General features: G+C 40.0%; 1 protein-coding gene across 6 annotated transcripts in view; it reads left to right on the forward strand.

Moving 5' to 3' along the window:
* Window positions 1–17977, forward strand: part of SYNE1 (spectrin repeat containing nuclear envelope protein 1) — a 464341-nt gene that overhangs the window by 341494 nt on the left and 104870 nt on the right. For 5 of the 6 annotated variants that reach the window (XM_082855887.1, XM_082855882.1, XM_082855883.1 and 2 more), the window contains 6 exons: window positions 687–819; window positions 1194–1376; window positions 2772–2921; window positions 3528–3704; window positions 4142–4297; window positions 15440–15595. In XM_082855887.1, the coding sequence (XP_082712013.1) occupies window positions 687–819; window positions 1194–1376; window positions 2772–2921; window positions 3528–3704; window positions 4142–4297; window positions 15440–15595 (955 nt within the window). Of the gene's footprint in view, window positions 1–686; window positions 820–1193; window positions 1377–2771; window positions 2922–3527; window positions 3705–4141; window positions 4298–15439; window positions 15596–17186; window positions 17384–17977 lie in introns of those variants that run through there. The other variant, XM_082855886.1, reaches the window with a different exon arrangement.

Here is a 17977-nt window from a genome sequence, read left to right on the forward strand (position 1 = left end):
TCTAGGGTGCACAGGCTTCAGTAATTGTGGCACGTGAGCTCAGTAGTTGTGGCTCGCAGGCTCTAGAGCACAGGCTCAGTAGTTGTGGCACACAAGCTTAGTTGCTCCACAGCACGTGGGATCTTCCCAGACTAGGGCTCGAACCCGTGTCCCCTGCATTGACAAGCAGATTCTTAACCACTGTGCCACCTGGGAAGCCCAATCATGAAATATTTTCTAAATAGCCTCAATGTGAAGGAGTAGGAGAAAGATATTTTTATTTGTAACTTAGAGATGGGAAAACTGAAACTCAGAGAGACTGACTTGCTTAAGTTATGAATATTAAGAGAAGGGAATTTGAGAGTGTCAACCCAGGGCATTATTCTCCCAACTCTGTTGTGTCTCCTTTTTTTTTATTTTGCTGTACGCGGGCCTCTCACTTTGTGGCCTCTCCCGTTGTGGAGCACAGGCTCTGGACGCCCAGGCTCAGCGGCCATGGCTCACGGGCCCAGCCGCTCCGCGGCATGTGGGATCTTCCCGGACCGGGGCACGAACCCGTGTCCCCTGCATCGGCAGGCGGACTCTCAACCACTGCGCTACCAGGGAAGCCCTGTGTCTCCTTTTAAAATTAGCATTGGTGACTAACACGGGTTAGCACGAAGTCAGAATTGGATGTTTACTTAATAGGCTTATTACTGTCCTTACAGATATCAAAGTGAATCTGCAGATCTCACCCACTGGTTACAGTCTGCAAAAGACAGGCTAGAATTTTGGACTCAACAATCTGTGACAGTTCCTCAAGAACTGGAAATGGTCCGTGATCATCTGAACGCTTTTCTGGTAAGCTCAAGAATCTAAAGCATTTGATTCAGTTTTATTGTTTTCAGGCCTGACTTACAGGTGAAAAGGGCATCAGTTGTCAATGGATGTACTTAGGAAATCAAGCTATAGAGAATTTGTCAGTGTTCACTCTGTGTGTTCAATAATTATGCAGAATAGTAGGGTTCAACATTGCCTCTTTAAAGTAGTGTTTAAGTAATGTTGGCCTTCATTTGGGGCAAGGGTGCGTTGCTTTTGTTTTCCTCCAGAGTGTTTAATATCACCACTCCCCTTCAAGATGTAAAGAAAACTTGTTTATGTAATAAAGTAGTCTCTTTTCTTAAATGAAGGGTCTGGCTACTCAATCCTGATTTGAACATTGCTGCTTCTTTTAGGAGTTTTCCAAAGAGGTGGATGCCAAATCTACCTTGAAATCGTCTGTTCTGAGCACTGGAAATCAGCTTCTTAGACTAAAGAAAGTGGACACAGCTGCCCTGCGTTCTGAGCTGTCACACATTGATGGCCAGTGGACTGACCTGCTGACAAATATTCCAACCGTACAGGAAAAGCTCCACCAGGTACAGAAATAATCATCGGTTTAATTGGTCGTAATTGGTGTAAGCAGTATTAGATGGAAAAGTACATTGATCTGCTTTTGCTCACAAACTTAAATCAGCTTTGTCTTGGACATCTCGTCTTTTATGTCTTCCATTGTATTGCATATTAACACTATTATATATAAAATAGATAACTAATAAGGACCTACGGTATAGCACAGGAAACTCTACTCAGTACTCTGTAATGACCTATATGGGAAAAGAATCTAAAAAAGAGTGGATATATGTATATGTACAACTGAGTCACTTTGCTGTTCAACAAAAAGTAACACAACATTGTAAATCAACTATACTCTAATTAAAAAAAAAAAAAGTGAACGGTTCTACAAATGCCCTATCTATAAATTCCCTGTCTTCCAAGAGCTTCTTTATCATGTGTGTGTGTGTGTTTTAGAATCCTTGTCTGTCCTTGTCTGTTTAAATTCTTTGTTTTCTCATCAATAAAATATGGGTAACTATACCTGTCTCATAAAGTGGGTAGTTATGAAGATTTAATAATAATAATAATATATGTAAAAGACCTATAACCTTACCTACAATAGAGCTGACATTCAACAAGTAGGGGAAGAGAAGTAGCTCTCTTATCTGGAAATTATGCTTCTCTCCCCTGAACTCCCAGATATTTTATCTTTATCTCTCTTGGGCATTCATCACTGTGTACAAGGTGTAAAGATGTGTTTCATATAAATGTCTTATCCCTTCTAATCAGCAGCTGTACATTTCTAGAGGGCAGGAAACATCTCACATTAACTTGTATCTCTTTCTGCCCACATAGCAGTCCATAAATATTTTAAATGATTGCTTTTGTTCCTCTCAGTCATTACAAGCATTTGCATAAATGTATGATATGTTAAGGAAGATTCAGGATTCTAAGTATGTTTTAGTGAAAGACTGAGGAACTTGGCTATGCTCTTTGGAATAAATATGAGAGCGCCAAAAATCTAGAAAATGATAGTTTGTAGTGTTGCGGTAACATTCCTGAGTCATAATAGGCAGAGATTTTACAAGATAATTAATAAAATACATCTGTTGAATGTTTTGTAGTTACGTTTTTTTATACTCATAAAACTAGCTATAAAATAAGAATAATATTTTCGTCCTGCTGGTGTTTTGATTAATTAGGTAGTGTTTATGCAATGTTTATAGTATTCGATGTCAAGTGAACATAAGAGGACCGTTAATGTTCAGTGTTTGCCTGATGTTTAATTTCAAGCTTCTAACAAGGTTAATATCCAAAAATGTCATTAAGAAGTGTTACCTCTGTTGATACTTTAGTAGGAATTAATAGAGTTTTAGGTTAACAGGAATCGAGTTTGAATTTTAACACTTGCGACTTCTTCTATCTGACATGGGCAGCTGCAAATGGATAAGCTGCCTTCTCGCCGTGCCATTTCTGAAGTCATGGCTTGGATTTCTCTCATGGAAAATGTTATTCAAATGGATGAAGAGCGTATTAAAAACTCCATCGGTTACAAGGCAATTCATGAATACCTTCAGAAATATAAGGTAATTAAACATTTTTGTTTGTTTGTTTTTAGCTTTACATACTTTAGGACTGTTTTATTTGAAGAAACTCAAAAACTCAAGTTATGGAAATCAGGTCTGAAAGTATATGTTTCATATACAGTGACCGGGTAGGTCTACTATAGTAAGAAAACTGCTTCCCTAGTTATAGGCGTAGGAAAGTTGTCCAGTATTAGGAATAATTTTGAATAAGATTTTGTGTCATCTTAAGAAATCATAAAAATAAATACTATAATTTGTAAATATTTTATAGTGAGATTATACAATTTGCCCAGTTCTACTTTCCTACCTAAAAAAAATGTATATTCAATATATCTATAAATTCAAATCTTTACAAACTCAAATTCAATATATTTATACATTCAAAATGTATGAATTCAATTTATATTTAGTATATTCATATATTATATATATTCAACTTCTGAAGATAATGCGTTATATTAATACATACCGATTGTGCCATTTGGACTCAATCACACAAGTGATAATATTAATCTTAAGGTTACTTAAGGCTTTCCAACTCCTGGTAAAATATAAGACATTTATACATATAAGCTTGTTTTCTTATTTTCGCCTTTCCCTTTTTAGGGTTTTAAGATCGACATTAACTGTAAACAGCTGACTGTCGATTTTGTGAACCAGTCTGTGCTACAAATCAGTAGTCAGGACGTGGAAAGTAAACGCAGCGATAAGACTGATTTTGCTGAGCAACTTGGAGCAATGAATAAAAGCTGGCAAATCCTGCAGGGTCTCGTCGCTGAGAAGGTGAGCCAAGTGCTCTCTGCTGTCCGTGTTTCATGAAAACGCCAAGAACAGGTACACTCTAAAGAAAACTCATCCCACGAATAGTATGGCTACACTGGGCACACAGCTGCTTCCGAAGAGACCGGCCTCTGAAGGTTCTAACAGTTCTTCAGCCCTGTTCATTATTTTGTCTGTGTACCCACTGCTCTTTGAATATTTCATATTGTTTTCATTTATTAAAGATGCCTCTTAATATCTTTTTCCTTTGCCTCAAGTTGACTTAAGTTCTTTACTTGTTTACCAGTAATGGCCACTGATTTATACTTTTTAACATTCATTTTTAATCATATATACAATGGACTCTCTCTTAAGAATTCTTAATCTGGAGGAAATAGTGACCTGCCAGTAATTTGATTCTAAAATAAAATTGCAAATTTCATTTCATTATGTTTGTTCAGATCCAGCTGTTGGAAGGCTTATTGGAATCTTGGTCAGAATATGAAAATAACGTACAATGTCTGAAAACTTGGTTTGAAACCCAGGAAAAGAGACTAAAGCAACAAGAGCGAACTGGAGATCAGGCTTCAGTTCAGAACGCGCTGAAAGACTGTCAGGTAACTGGTCCAGGTGGCTGACAGGTGCCACTACACAATTTCTTTGTGTACACCGAAGAAATTTGTGGGTCCTGAGAATTGAGGATTCAGTATGGAAAAATGTTGCATTTGGTAACAAATTTCTCTGATTATGTGATTTATAGAGTTTTTCTAACTGTGAGGTTTTCTTCACCTGTTTTTTTTGTTTGTTTGTTTGTTTTTTGGTTTTGTGTGTGTGTGTGTGGTATGTGGGCCTCTCACTGTTGTGGCCTCTCCCGTTGCGGAGCACAGGCTCCGGACGCGCAGGCGCAGCGGCCATGGCTCACGGGACTAGCCGCTCCACGGCATGTGGGATCTTCCCAGACCGGGGCATGAACCCGTGTCCCCTGCATCGGCAGGCAGACTCTCAACCATTGCGCCACCAGGGAAGCCCTCACCTGTTTTTATAAATTTGAATTTATGAGTTTTCAGATACACTTGTACGTAGAGAATCCTTCTATACTGATCATCAGATTTAATAATGATCAAGATTTTGACATACTTGCCTGCATTATTTCTTTTCTTTGTAAAGATTTTACAGTGAATCCCAGACATCATGTCATTTTCTTTTTTAATTGGCTGTAAATGCATGAGTTTATTTCTGGAAGCTAAGTTCCATTCCATTGATCTATATGTCTATCATTATGCCAGTACCATACTGTGTTTGTTGTTGTTGTTGTTTTTAAATAGATCTTTACTGGAGTATAATTCCTTCACGATACTGTGTTAGTGTCTGTTGTACAACAAAGTGAATCAGCCATATGCATATATATGTTCCCATATCCCCTCCCTCTTCAGCCTCCCTCCCACCCTCCCTATCCCACCCCTCTAGGTGGACACAAAGCACCGAGCTGATCTCCCTGTGCTATGCTGCTGCTTCCCACTAGCTAACTATTTTACATTCGGTAGTGTATATATGTCGATGCTACTCTCACTTCGCCCCAGCTTGCCCCTCCCACCCCGTGTCCTCAAGTCCATTCTCTATGTCTCCCTCTTTATTCCTGCTGTGCAACTAGGTTCATCAGTACCATTTTTCTTTTTTTAGATTCCATATGTATGCGTTAGCATATGGTATTTGTTTTTCTCTTTCTGACTTACTTCTAGGTCCATCCACCTCACTACAGATAACTCAGTTTATGGCTGAGTAATATTCCATTGTATATATGTGCCACATCTTCTTTATCCATTCATCTGTTGATGGACATTTAGGTTGGTTCCATGTCTTGGCTATTGTCAATAGTGCTGCAGTGAACATTTTGGTACATGACTCTTTTTGAATTATGGTTTTCTCAGGGTATATGCCCAGTAGTGGGATTGCTGTGTCGTATGGTAGTTCTATTTTTAGTTTTTTAAGGAAACTCTGTACTGTTTTCCATAGTGGCTGTATCAATTTACATTCCCACCAACAGTGCAGGAGGTTTCCCTTTCCACCACACCCTTTCCAGCATTTATTGTTTCTAGATTATTTGATAATGGCCATTCTGACTGGTGTGAGGTGATACCTCATTGTAGTTTGGATTTGCATTTCTCTGATGATTAGTGATGTTGAGCATATTCTCATGTGCCTCTTGGCCATCTGTATGTCTTCTTTGGGGAAGTGTCTATTTAGGTCTTCTGCCCATTTTTTAACTGGATTTTTTGTTTTATATGATAGCTCCATGAGCTATTTGTGTATTTTGGAGGTTAATCCTTTGTCTGTTGTTTCATTTGCAAATATTTTCTCCCATTCTGAGGGTTGTCTTTTTTGTGGTTTTCTTTGCTGTGCAAAAGCTTTTAAGTTTAATTATGTCCCATTTGTTTATTTTTGTTTTTATTTCCATTTCTCTAGGAGATGGGTCAAAAAAGACCTTGCTGTGGTTTATGTCAAAGAGTGTTTTTCCTATGTTTTCCTCTAAGAGTTTTGTAGTGTCTGGCCTTACGTTTAAGTCTTTAATCCTTTTGGAGTTTATTTTTGTGTGTGGTGTTAGGTAGTGTCCTATTTTCATTCTTTTACATGTAGCTGTCCAGTTTTCGGAGAACCACTTATTGAAGAGGCTGTCTTTTCTCCATTGTATGTTCTTGCCTCCTTTGTCATAAATTAGGTGCCCATATGTGCGTGGGTTTATCTCTGGGCATTCTATCCTGTACCATTGACCTGTATTTCTGTTTTTGTGCCAGTACCACACTGTCTTGATTGCTGTAGTTTTGTGGTATAGTTTGAAGTTGGGGAGCCTGATTCCTCCAACTCTGTTTTTCTTTCTCAAGATTGCTTTGACTATTTGGGGTCTTTTGTGTTTCCATACGAGTTGTAAAATTTTTTGTTCTAATTCTGTGAAGAATGCCATATGTAGTTTGATAGGGATTGCACTGAATCTGTAGATTGCTTTGGTTAGTATAGTCATTTTCACAATATTGATTCTTCCAATCGAAGAACATGGTATATTTCTCCATCTGTTTATGTCATCTCTGATTTCTTTCATTAGTGTTTTATAGTTTTCTGAGTACAAGTCTTTTGCCTCCTTAGGCAGGTTTGTTCCTAGGTGTTGTATTCTTTTTGTTGCAATAGTAAATGAGAGTGTTTCCTTAATTTCTCTTTCTGATTTTTCGTTGTTGGTGTATATGAATGCCAGAGATTTCTGTGCATTAATTTTGTATCCTGCAACTTTACCAAATTCATTGATTAGTTCTAGTAGTTTTCTGGTGGCATCTTTAGGATCTTCTATGTATAGTATCATGTCATCTGCAAAGAGTGACAGTTTTACTTCTTTTTTTTCCAATTTGTATTCCATTTATTTCTTTTTCTTCTCTGATTGCCATGACTAGGACTTCCAAAACTATGTTGAACAGGAGTGGCGAGAGTGGACATCCTTGTCTTGTTTCTAATCTTAGTGGAAATGCCTTCAGTTTTTCACCATTGAGAATGATGCTTGCTGTGGGTTTGTCATATATGACCTTTATTATGTTGAGGTAGGTTCTCTCTATGCCCATTTTCTGGAGAGTCTTTATCGTAAATAGGTATTGAATTTTGTCAAATGCTCTTTCTGCATCTATTGAGATGATCATATGGTTTTTATTCCTTAATTTGTTAATGTGGTGTATCACATTGATTGATGTGCATATATTGAAGGATCCTTGAATCCCTGGGATAAATCCCACTTGATCATGGTGTATGATCCTTTTAATGTGCTGTTGGATTCTGTTTGCTAGTATTTTGTTCAGGATTTTTGCATCTATGTTCATCAGTGATATTGGTCTATAATTTTCTTTTTTGCGATATATTTTTCTGGTTTTGGTATCAGGGTGATGGTGGCCTCGTAGAATGAATTTGGGAGTGTTTCTCCCTCTGCAGTTTTTTGGAAGAGTTTGAAAAGGATCGGTGTTAGCTCTTCTCTGAATGTTTGATAGAATTTGCCTGTGAAGCCATCTGGTCCTGGACTTTTGTTTATTTGAAGATTTTTAATTGCGCTCTCAATTTCATTGCTTGTGATAGGTCTGTTTATATTTTCTAATTCTTCCTTGTTCAGTCTTGGAAAATTGTACCTTTCCAAGAATTTGTCCATTTCTTCATGGTTGTGCATTTTATTGGCATATAGTTGTTTGTGGTAGTCTCTTATAATCCTTTGTATTTCTGCAGTGTCGGTTGTGATTTCTCCTTTTTCATTTCTAATTTTGTTGATTTGCGTCCTCTCCCTTTTTTTCTTGATGAGTCTGGCTAAGGGTTTATCAATTTTGTTTATCTTCTCAAAGAACCAGCTTTTAGTTTTATTGACCTTTGCTACTGTTTTCCTCATTTCAATTTCATTTATTTCTGCTCTGATCTTTATGATTTCTTTCCTTCTCTTGACTTTGGGTTTTCTTTGTTCTTTTTCTCTAGTTGTTTTAAATGTAGGGTTAGATTGTTTATTTGAGATTTTTCTTGTTTCTTGAGGTGAGATTGAATTCCTATAAACTTCCCTCTTAGAACTGCTTTTCTGCATCCTATAGGTTTTGGGTCGTCATGTTTTCATTGTCATTTGTCTCTAGGTATATTTTGATTTCATCTTTGATTTCTTCAGTGATCTCTTAGTTATTTAATAGCACACTGTTTAGCCTCCATGTATTTGTGTTTTTTACAGTTTTTTCCTATAATTGATTTCCAGTCTCATAGCATTGTGGTCAGAAAAGATGCTTGGTACAATTTCAGTTTTCTTAAATTTTCTGAGGCTTCATTTGTAACCCAAGATGTGATCTGTCCTGGAGAATGTTCCATGTGCACTTGAGAAGAAAGTGTATTCTGCCACTTTTGGGTGGATTGTTCTATAAATATCAATTAAATCTATCTGGTCTATTGTATCATTTAAGGCTTGTGTTTCCTTATTTATTTTCTGTTTGGATGATCTGTCCATTGGTGTAAGTGGGGTGTTAAAGTCGCCTAATCTTATTGTGTTACTGTCGATTTCTCATTTCGTGGTTGTTAGCATTTGCCTTATGTATTGAGGTGCTCCTATGTTGGGTACATAAACATTTATAATTGTTATATCTTCTTGGATTGATCCTTTGATCATTATGTAGTGTCCCTCCTTTTCTCTTGTAACAGTTTTTATTTTAAAGTCTAGTTTATCTGATATGAGTATTGCTACTCCAGCTTGCTTTTGATTTCCATTTGCATGGAATATCTTTTTTCCATCCTTTCACTTTGGTCTGTATGTGTCCCTACGTCTGACGTGGGTATCTTGTAGACAGCATATATATGGGTCTTGTTTTTGTATCCTTTCAGATCTTGTTTTTATGTCTTTTGGTTGGGGCATTTAATCCATTTACATTCAAGGTTATTATTATTTTTTTTTTTTTTATTGCGGTACGCGGGCCTCTCACCGTTGTGGCCTCTCCTGTTGCGGAGCACAGGCTCCGGACACGCAGGCTCAGCGGCCATGGCTCACGGGCCCAGCCACTCCGCAGCATGTGGGATCTTCCCGGACCGGGGCACGAACCCATGTCCCCTGCATCGGCAGGCGGACTCTCAACCACTGCGCCACCAGGGAAGCCCCACGGTTATTATTGATATGTGTGTTCCTATTAGCATTTTCTTAATTGTTTTGGGTTTGTTTTTGTGAGTCTTTTTCTCCTCTTGTGTTTCCCACCTAGAGAAGTTCCTTTAGCATTTGTTGTAAAGCTGGTTTGGTGGTGCTGAATTCTCTTAGCTTTTGCTTGTCTGAAAAGCTTTTGATTTCTCCATCAAATCTGAATGAAATCCTTGCTGAATAGAGTAATCTTGGTTGTAGATTTTCCTCTTTCATCACTTTATGTATTCTGCCACTCCCTTCTGGCCTGCAGAGTTTTTGCTGAAAAATCAGCTGATAACCTTATGAGGATTCCTTTGCATGTTATTTTTTTTGTTTTTTCCCTTGCTGCTTTTAATATTTTTTCTTTGAATTTAATTTTTGTTAGTTTGATTAATATGTGTCTTGGTGTGTTTTTCCTAGGGTTATTCTGTGTGGGACTGTCTGTGCTTCCTGGACTTGGGTGACTATTTCCTTTTCCATGTTATGGAAGTTTTCATCTATAATCTCTTCAGATATTTTCTCAGACCCTTTCTTTTTCTCTTCTTCTGGGACCCCTATAATTCGAATGTTGGTGCATTTAGTGTTGTCCCAGAGGGTCTCTGAAATTGTCTTCGATTCTTTTCATTTTTTTTCTTTTTTCTGCTCCTTGGCAGTTATTTCCACCATTTTGTCTTCCAGCTCACCTTTTTGTTCTTCTACCTCAGTTATTCTGTTATTGATAACCTTCTAGTGTATTTTTCATTTCAGTTATTGGGTTGTTCATCTCTGTTTGTTCTTCAGTTCTTCTAGATATTTGTTAAACATTTATTTTCTCAATTGTGCACCTCCATTCTATTTCTGAGATTCTGGATCATCTTTACTATCATTACTCTGATTTCTTTTTCAGGTAGATTGCCTATTTCCTCTTCATTTATTTGCTCTTCATTTATTTATAGGTTTTTACCTTGCTCCTTCATCTGTGACATATTTTTTTGCTGTCTCATTTCTTAATTTTTTTTATGAGTGGGATTGTGTTCCTGTCTTTAGTGGTTGTTTGCCCTGAGGCTTCCAACACTGGAGTTTGTAGGCTGTTGGGTAGAGCAGGGTTTTAGTGCTGAGATGAGGACCTTCATGAGACACCTCACTCCAATGAATATTCCCTGGGGTCTGAGGTTCTCTGTTAGTCCAGTGCTTCGGACTCAGAGCTCCCACCACAGGAGCTTCATGAACCAAGATCCCCCAATCTGCATGGCGTGGCAGAAAAAGAAAAAAAAAGAAAGAAAAAAGAAAAGAAAAGAAAGTAAAAAAAGGGGGGTGGAAGGCCTTGGCTGTGGAGGGCAGGGCCTAAACAAGGGCAAGGTTTGGGTGGTGGGCGAGGCCAATGCTCAGGACCCACAGGGCCGGAAAAGGCCCTGGGTGCTGTAGGGGGTGGGAACAGAAGGGGCCCAGGCGTGCCCCCCAACCCCTGGTCTCAGAGGGTGGGGGGACCTCACCTGTGAGCTCACTGGGGCTCCCGGGCCTGAGTGACAAACGCCCTCCACTCCTCTCCTGCTCCTCCTGGAGGGCCCCTCCCACCTGCCTCTCCTCAGCCTCCTTCCTGTGCCCCCAGGACCAATGTGGCCGGGGGGAGGAGGGGGCCCTGTAGGGCAGGGGACCAGCCTGGGAGCTCAGCAGGTTCCCCGGGCCCGAGTGGGCGGGGCAATCAACCTCTCCACTCCTCTCCCACTCCTCCCGGATGGCTCCTCCCACCTGCCTGTCCTTATCTCCCTGGCCTCAGGGGTGCCCATCCTGTCTGGCCTCCACTTCTCCTCCCCGCTCAGTCCCCCACGTCCTACCAGTTCACTTGGGGGTTCCTCCCGTCTCCTTGGGCGTCAGGGTCCGCCACCAGTGGCCGGCAGGCATCCTAATTATGGGGAGATGCTAACTCGGCATCTTCCCAGACTGCCATCTTGACTCCGCCTCCCCAGACATCGTGTCATTTTACTCCTGCATGCTACAGTATGCCTCTCTAAAAGAAATGGACCCTTTTCTTATATTACCATAATATCATTATCACCCCCAAAAAATTCACAGTAACCCCTGAATACTATTTAATGCCCAACTCATAACACTATTTCCTCAATTGTCTTTAAAATATCTTTTTTTTAAGTTAATTTATTTAAACAAAGATATCAGAGTGTCCACATCCTCCATTTCTTCTTAAATCTTTTAAGTCTCTTTAAGGTTTTTTTTTGACACTGTTAACTTGTTGCAAAAACCGTAGACTGGACTCAGGTTCAGGATTGATTAGCCTGTGTAGTCCCTTGAGATGCTCTCCTCTCCCCTGTATTTCCGGTAGATGGAAGTCAGCACTAGAGGCTTGATTGGGTTCCGGTTCAACTCCAATGAGCCAGTGCTTCCCAGCAGACAGTGTTACCTCCTACTGTGTCCCATTGGGAAGACCGCGCACGCTTGTTCTCCTGTTGGTGATAAGGATCTTGGTGTGGAGCGGGCAGACTCTAAATGTTTTCCAGTGACTTAGGACCACTTAATATTTCCTCAGGGATTCTTGTTTATACAAAAGAAATGTAAGCTGTTACAGCGAATGCTCTAATTTTTTTTTTAAATAATTCAATAATTTGTAGTGTGTTACAGATTAGCTGTGATAGTTTTTATATTTCAGCTTTCAAAAAGAATGGCCTTTGGTAATGATCTTCCTTCCAACCAGCAGTTTTTCTTTGGGGGCATATGTAAAGAGATGTATATTTCAGCTCTCAGTCAAAGCTTTTTGGTTCAAAAAGGAAGAGCACATGCTCTTGTCCTGGGCTGACAAGCTCATGGATTGCAATTTCGAGGGTGCATGAAAATGGTAAAGAAAACTATCATACAGGGAACTACCTTGAAATTAAAGAAAAAAACTTCACATCAGAAGATTGGTGTGTAAAAGATGGAAGACCAAAAACATGCATCAGCTAGTCTTATTGCCTTTCCGATCTTCCAGGAGCCAGTATGGTTTCAAGTAGTAGGCTATCAATTCTAAAATGTACAAGTAAACCAGAATTTCAAAATTTTACTTCAAAGGATGACTTCCTAAGTTACAATGTTTTCATTAAAATTAAAACATAATTTCAGCATTCACATTAGCAAGGTCAGTGCTTCCTTGTTATAATAATAAACTTGACTATTAAAAGACTGAAATATAGGTTAATTTAACTTTTCCTTTTCTTTATTTTTCTTCTGCCTTCTTTCCTTTTATTTTTCTCTTTCTTACTATTTTTTCTTCTCTTTAATGTATACTTTTTTCTGCCATTTTCCATTTTCTTTTTATGTACATGTCTTCTGTTTAACACAGAGAGAGAGATTGTTAGCTGGAAAATGTAGCAGAAACTTGACCAAGTTTCACTCCTTTTCAGACCCAAACTTTTAACCCCCCAGAGGGTCACACCAGGCAGTGTCAGGAGAAACAGCTTCAAGTATGGTTGAAAGAACTTAACTCCAATGCCAATTTGTGATTTCAAATGAAAAGTCATTTTTTTGGAAACAAAGAACAGAATGAAAGTAGACCACATAGTTATTTTGGGGCATCACATATAAATCACAGTAGCCTAACTGGCAGGTTCCATTTGGCAGTACCACAAGTCTTGATAAAAATTTATTGTCATTTTTGAGAAATGGTTCTTCTGGACCAGAGTGTAGAATTCAAGCCAGCATACTTACATTGGTGACTGGATTCAAGCTTTATTTTGTTTAAAAAAATCTTGGATATTTTCCACTCTTTCAGAAGTGATTTATGAATTTGAACCAACATAAAAACTGATATTTATGAATTAACCCAAGTTAAGAATGATTTATTATTGCAAAAAAAATGTTAGGTTTGGCTTTTCCCTTCATAGATCAGAAACAGAATCATCTTTTTTTTTTTTTTAATTAATTTATTTATTTAGGGCTGTGTTGGGTCTTCGTTTCTGTGCGAGGGCTTTCTCTAGTTGTGGCGAGCGGGGGCCGCTCCTCATTGTGGTGCGCGGGCCTCTCACTATTGCGGCCTCTCTCGTTGCGCAGCACAGGCTCCAGACGCGCAGGCTCAGCAGTTCTGGCTCACGGGCCTAGTTGCTCCGTGGCATGTGGGATCTTCCCAGACCAGGGCTCGAACCCGTGTCCCCTGCATTAACAGGCAGATTCTCAACCACTGTGCCACCAGGGAAGCCCCAAACAGAATCATCTTTTGATTATTATTGGAGGGAAAGGAAAACACCTTGGTTTTGCACAAAATATATATTTCATTCCTGTTTCCCTCCTGGGTTTTGCTTTTATGCCAACATAAATGCGCAGGACACTTATGAGATGTGTTTCTAAGCAGTGGGTCATTCATTCAATATTGCTCACTTAAAAAGTTAACATCTATGGATAAATGAGAATAAATTCAATTCCAGTGGTTGAATTTTAGGATCATATTTGGAAGGATTATTTATGGTTATGTAATCTTTTAGAGAAGCAGAGAGAAAAATCCTTAAATAGTAAAGTTCATTATGTTTTCTTTACTGTATAAAGGACCTGTAACACTGGTAACCACTATATTTATTCTCAGGTTAATTATCAGAGCTGTCAAAATACTGACAAAATTATAAAGTGAAAACGAAAGAACAGTTATTCAAAACAAAAATGATCTCTTTAGGCTACTAATTACATGAACTTCTAATTAATACATCAAGACAAAGATAGCTTCGTAATAGTTAAGGAGAGAAAAATAAATAAATTTGCAGTGAAGCAGGGCAGATTACCAAATGGCTGAATAAAATAAACTCTTACATTTGCCTAGTTTTTAACAGCTTAAAAGGGATTTCATAGATTTATTTATCTAATGTTATCCCCTTGAGATAAGCAAATGTATTATTATTCCTAATTTATACGTAAGGTAGGGAGTGATTAAAAGATTGCACCACACGAAGCAAAAATTAAAAGAGGTACATTTGTAACTAAAACAGCAGAGTCCAGGACTTCTCACTAGTATCCTATCCACAGCACTGCCCAAGCCCAAGGGACTTATCCATATGTGGATCATGACAGGGAGCTGGACATCTTTTTCACAGAATTGAGACATTATCCAAACTTAAAATATTTTGCAATTTTCACTCTAACCTCCAAGGCCTACAATCTGCATATCTAGTTCTGGGGGTGTACTTCTGAATATGAGCATGTACCCAGGATCAGTATACAGCTTCCCACATCACCCCGACATGGATTTATTTACCTCTTCTCCGCAATTCCCATCTGCCTCCAGCACTGGGCTGGGAGTCAGTGGGCTCAGAAGTCTTGGATTCTGATTCTACTTCTGGCCCTTTTGTGACTGGAGACAGGTTGCGTGACATAATCTCTCACTGTTCACCCATAAAATGTTGATAGCAGTCTCAGCCTGGCTCACTGAGCTTTCCAGAGTTTCAGGTGGCTTTAAAATATAGGTGAAATATAGGTGAGGATTATGGTTAAGTATGATCTCCAGAGTGTTGCCTCATTTTCTTTTTTGAACATTTCATCCTGACTATTATAAATGCAAATTCTAAGAAAATGAGCATTCGATTCATGAAAAGAAACTTGTACAACTTTTCATACTCCCTTAGAATCAGAGTATTTTAGGGAGAAAGACAGGTTAACAGAGACTCTGATTTTTCATATGAAGAAACTGAGACCCTGTGGAAGTTTCTCACTTGTGCAAAGTGGCACACCTTGACAGTCACAGACATGTAACTAAATCTCAGATACTGGAGTCCGGAACACCATTCTATTGCATTTCATCCCATGAGCTAGGACTGTGTAACTTTTCCAACAGCAAGATAAATGAATGTAAGAATATAAATCATGTTACCATTTCCAACATATATTTCTTTCCTTGTAGCTTCTTGAAAAAAATTATCTAGTGCCATTTACATTTCGCGTGGTTTTTTTGTGATGCTAATTTCTCATGGAATGAAAAGAGAATTTTAAAAATTTAAATGTAAGAAGTATCACTCTGGAGACCCTCTCCTGAGAATGATAAGTTTTTCAGCTTAATAAAAGATTTTTCGGCTGTGAGACTATAATGGCTCAATTTCAGTGTACCCCAGAGTTCCATAATAGAATAATTTAAAATGACTGTTTCTTCATCTTTCAGGATCTGGAAGATTTGATTAAAGCAAAAGAAAAAGAGGTAGAGAAAATTGAGCAGAACGGACTTGCTTTGATTCAGAACAAGAAAGAAGAAGCCTCCGGCATTGTCGTGAGCACACTTCAGGATCTCAGCCACACCTGGGCAAATTTGGACCACAGGGTAACGTTTCTTGTGGAGAGCTGCCTCCAAGACTGTGCTTGCCATCTCATGTCCAAATGTGACATGGGTTTTGGTTTTCCTAAAATAAGTAAATAATCACGGAATCTACACAGCATCTGTTGGTGGTGTTAAGTCCACTTTATTCACCTTCTTTTAAAGAGCCTAGCTTCGGATGTTTCCTATAATTAACATTACTATGAACGTGGCTTTTTTAATAATCTTATCCATTCCCATGTCCATAGTTACCATCTAGGCACAGATGGCTCTCAGATGTGTATCCTCAGACTGGATTTCTCACCTAAACTATAGACAGAGACAGACACAGAGGGAAGTCCTCTGTAGACATCTCCACTTGCATGACCATTAGACATCTCAAACTTCCTGCCCAAACCAACTCCCATTCTTTTTCTTTTTTAAAATTTTATTTATTTATTTTTGCTGTGTTGGGTCTTCATTTCTGTGCACAGGCTTTCTCTAGTTGCTGCAAGCGGAGGCCACTCTTCATCGCGGTGCGTGGGCCTCTCACTGTCGCAGCCTCTCTTGTTGCGGAGCACAGGCTCCAGACGTGCAGGCTCAGTAGTTGTGACTCACGGGCCCAGTTGCTCCGTGGCATGTGGGATCTTCCCAGACCAGGGCTCGAACCCATGTCTCCTGCATTGGCAGGCAGATTCTCAACCACTGCGCTACCAGGGAAGCCCCCAACTCCCATTCTTCCCCTACAAACCTACACTTTCTGCCACCTCAGTTCATGACAACTCTACCCATCCAGTTGCATGGGCTGAAACCTATGGAGTCATTCTTCACTCCTCTCTTTCCCTCAGACCCACACAGAGTCCATCAACAATCTTGTCAGCCCTGTTTTCAGGATAGATCTAGAGTCCAGCCTCTGTGCCCGTCTGTGCAGCTGGCACCTAGGTCTAAGTCACCGTCACTGCTCGCTTTGATTATTTTCATGGCCTCCTAAATAGTCTCCGTGCCAGAGAAGTCCTGTTAAAATGGAAGTCAGATCACACCAGTCCTCTGCTCACAACCCCGCAATACCTTCCTGTCTCATTCAGAATGAGGCCAGGGCTTCCCTGGTGGCGCAGTGGTTGAGAGTCTGCCTGCCGATGCAGGGGACACGGGTTCGTGCCCCGGTCCGGGAAGATCCCACATGCTGTGGTGTGGCTAGGCCCGTGAGCCATGGCCGCTGAGCCTGCGTGTCCGGAGCCTGTGCTCTGCAACAGGAGAGGCCACAAAAGTGAGAGGCCCGCGTACCGCAAAAACAAAGAAACAAAAAACAACAAAAAACAACAGAATGAGACCCAAACCATGCGGCTCCCGCTGCTAGCCCACAGGTTTCTTGTGCTTCTGCTGTCCCCCTAGTCTGGAACCCAGTGGTGTGCTCCACACTCGGGGACTTTGTCCCGGCTCTTCCCTGTGCCTGGAGCCCCCTCTCCCTGATATCCACATGGCCACTCCCTCTCCTCAAAGCCCTTGTTTAAATTCGCCGTCTCAGGGAGGGCTTTCCTGACCACCTTGTTTCAAATGACAGCCTTTGCATCCTCCCCTTACATGCCCTGACTCTCTTCTCCACTTTGCTTTTATCTGTGCTATTTATCAACTTCTCACATATGATGTGGTCTGCTCGTTTATTTAACGTCTCTCACTAAAACGTAAGCTCTGTGAAGACGTTTGACGTTACGTGCTGAATAGAGAGTTGAATCCCCCAGTAAGAAGAATACATGTAACAACGACCCCTGCTCTGCACACACCTGTGCCAGTGGTTCCTGCCCGCACTTTCCAGAGGTGAGGGCTGAGGCACCAGCAGGTTAAGTGACAGAGACCAAGGTGTCCAGCAAACCGCTCTCACAGTCCACGTGATGGTCTCCGAGGGCAGCTTTCTAATTACCTTATCTTTAACCCGATTTTAAATCTAGTTCATTTTATTTTATGCACTTTTATAAATCATCACAATTCTTTGGAAACAATTTACCATCTAAATAAATTGAGTGGTTCTTTCACAGAAACATCGTCTCATGAAAAACAAACAAAAATACTACAAGGAAGAAATAGACGATTTAGAAATTCTCATTGATCTCTTGGCTTTATGTTCATGTTTGTTCCTGACTTTCCTAGGACAGGCCCTGGCACCTGCCTGTACGTGGGAGTGTTGCCTTGTTTCTGCAGCAGCATTTTCTTAGGCCTTTGGCCCATGTGATAGTACCTCGATTGGTTTCAGCATTTTTGGTTATGCTAAGAAAAAGAGCGGAGAATTCAGGTGCAAGTTAATTTATATGATCTCTTTTCTTAATCATGGCCATACTTATTCCATATTCAAAAGATTAGGAGTGAAATCCGGCCGCACAGGCTCAGCGGCCATGGCCCACGGGCCCAGCCGCT

Source organism: Leucopleurus acutus, assembly GCF_964270905.1.
Source record: "Leucopleurus acutus genome assembly, chromosome: 15".
Classification (NCBI taxonomy): Eukaryota; Metazoa; Chordata; class Mammalia; order Artiodactyla; family Delphinidae; genus Leucopleurus; species Leucopleurus acutus.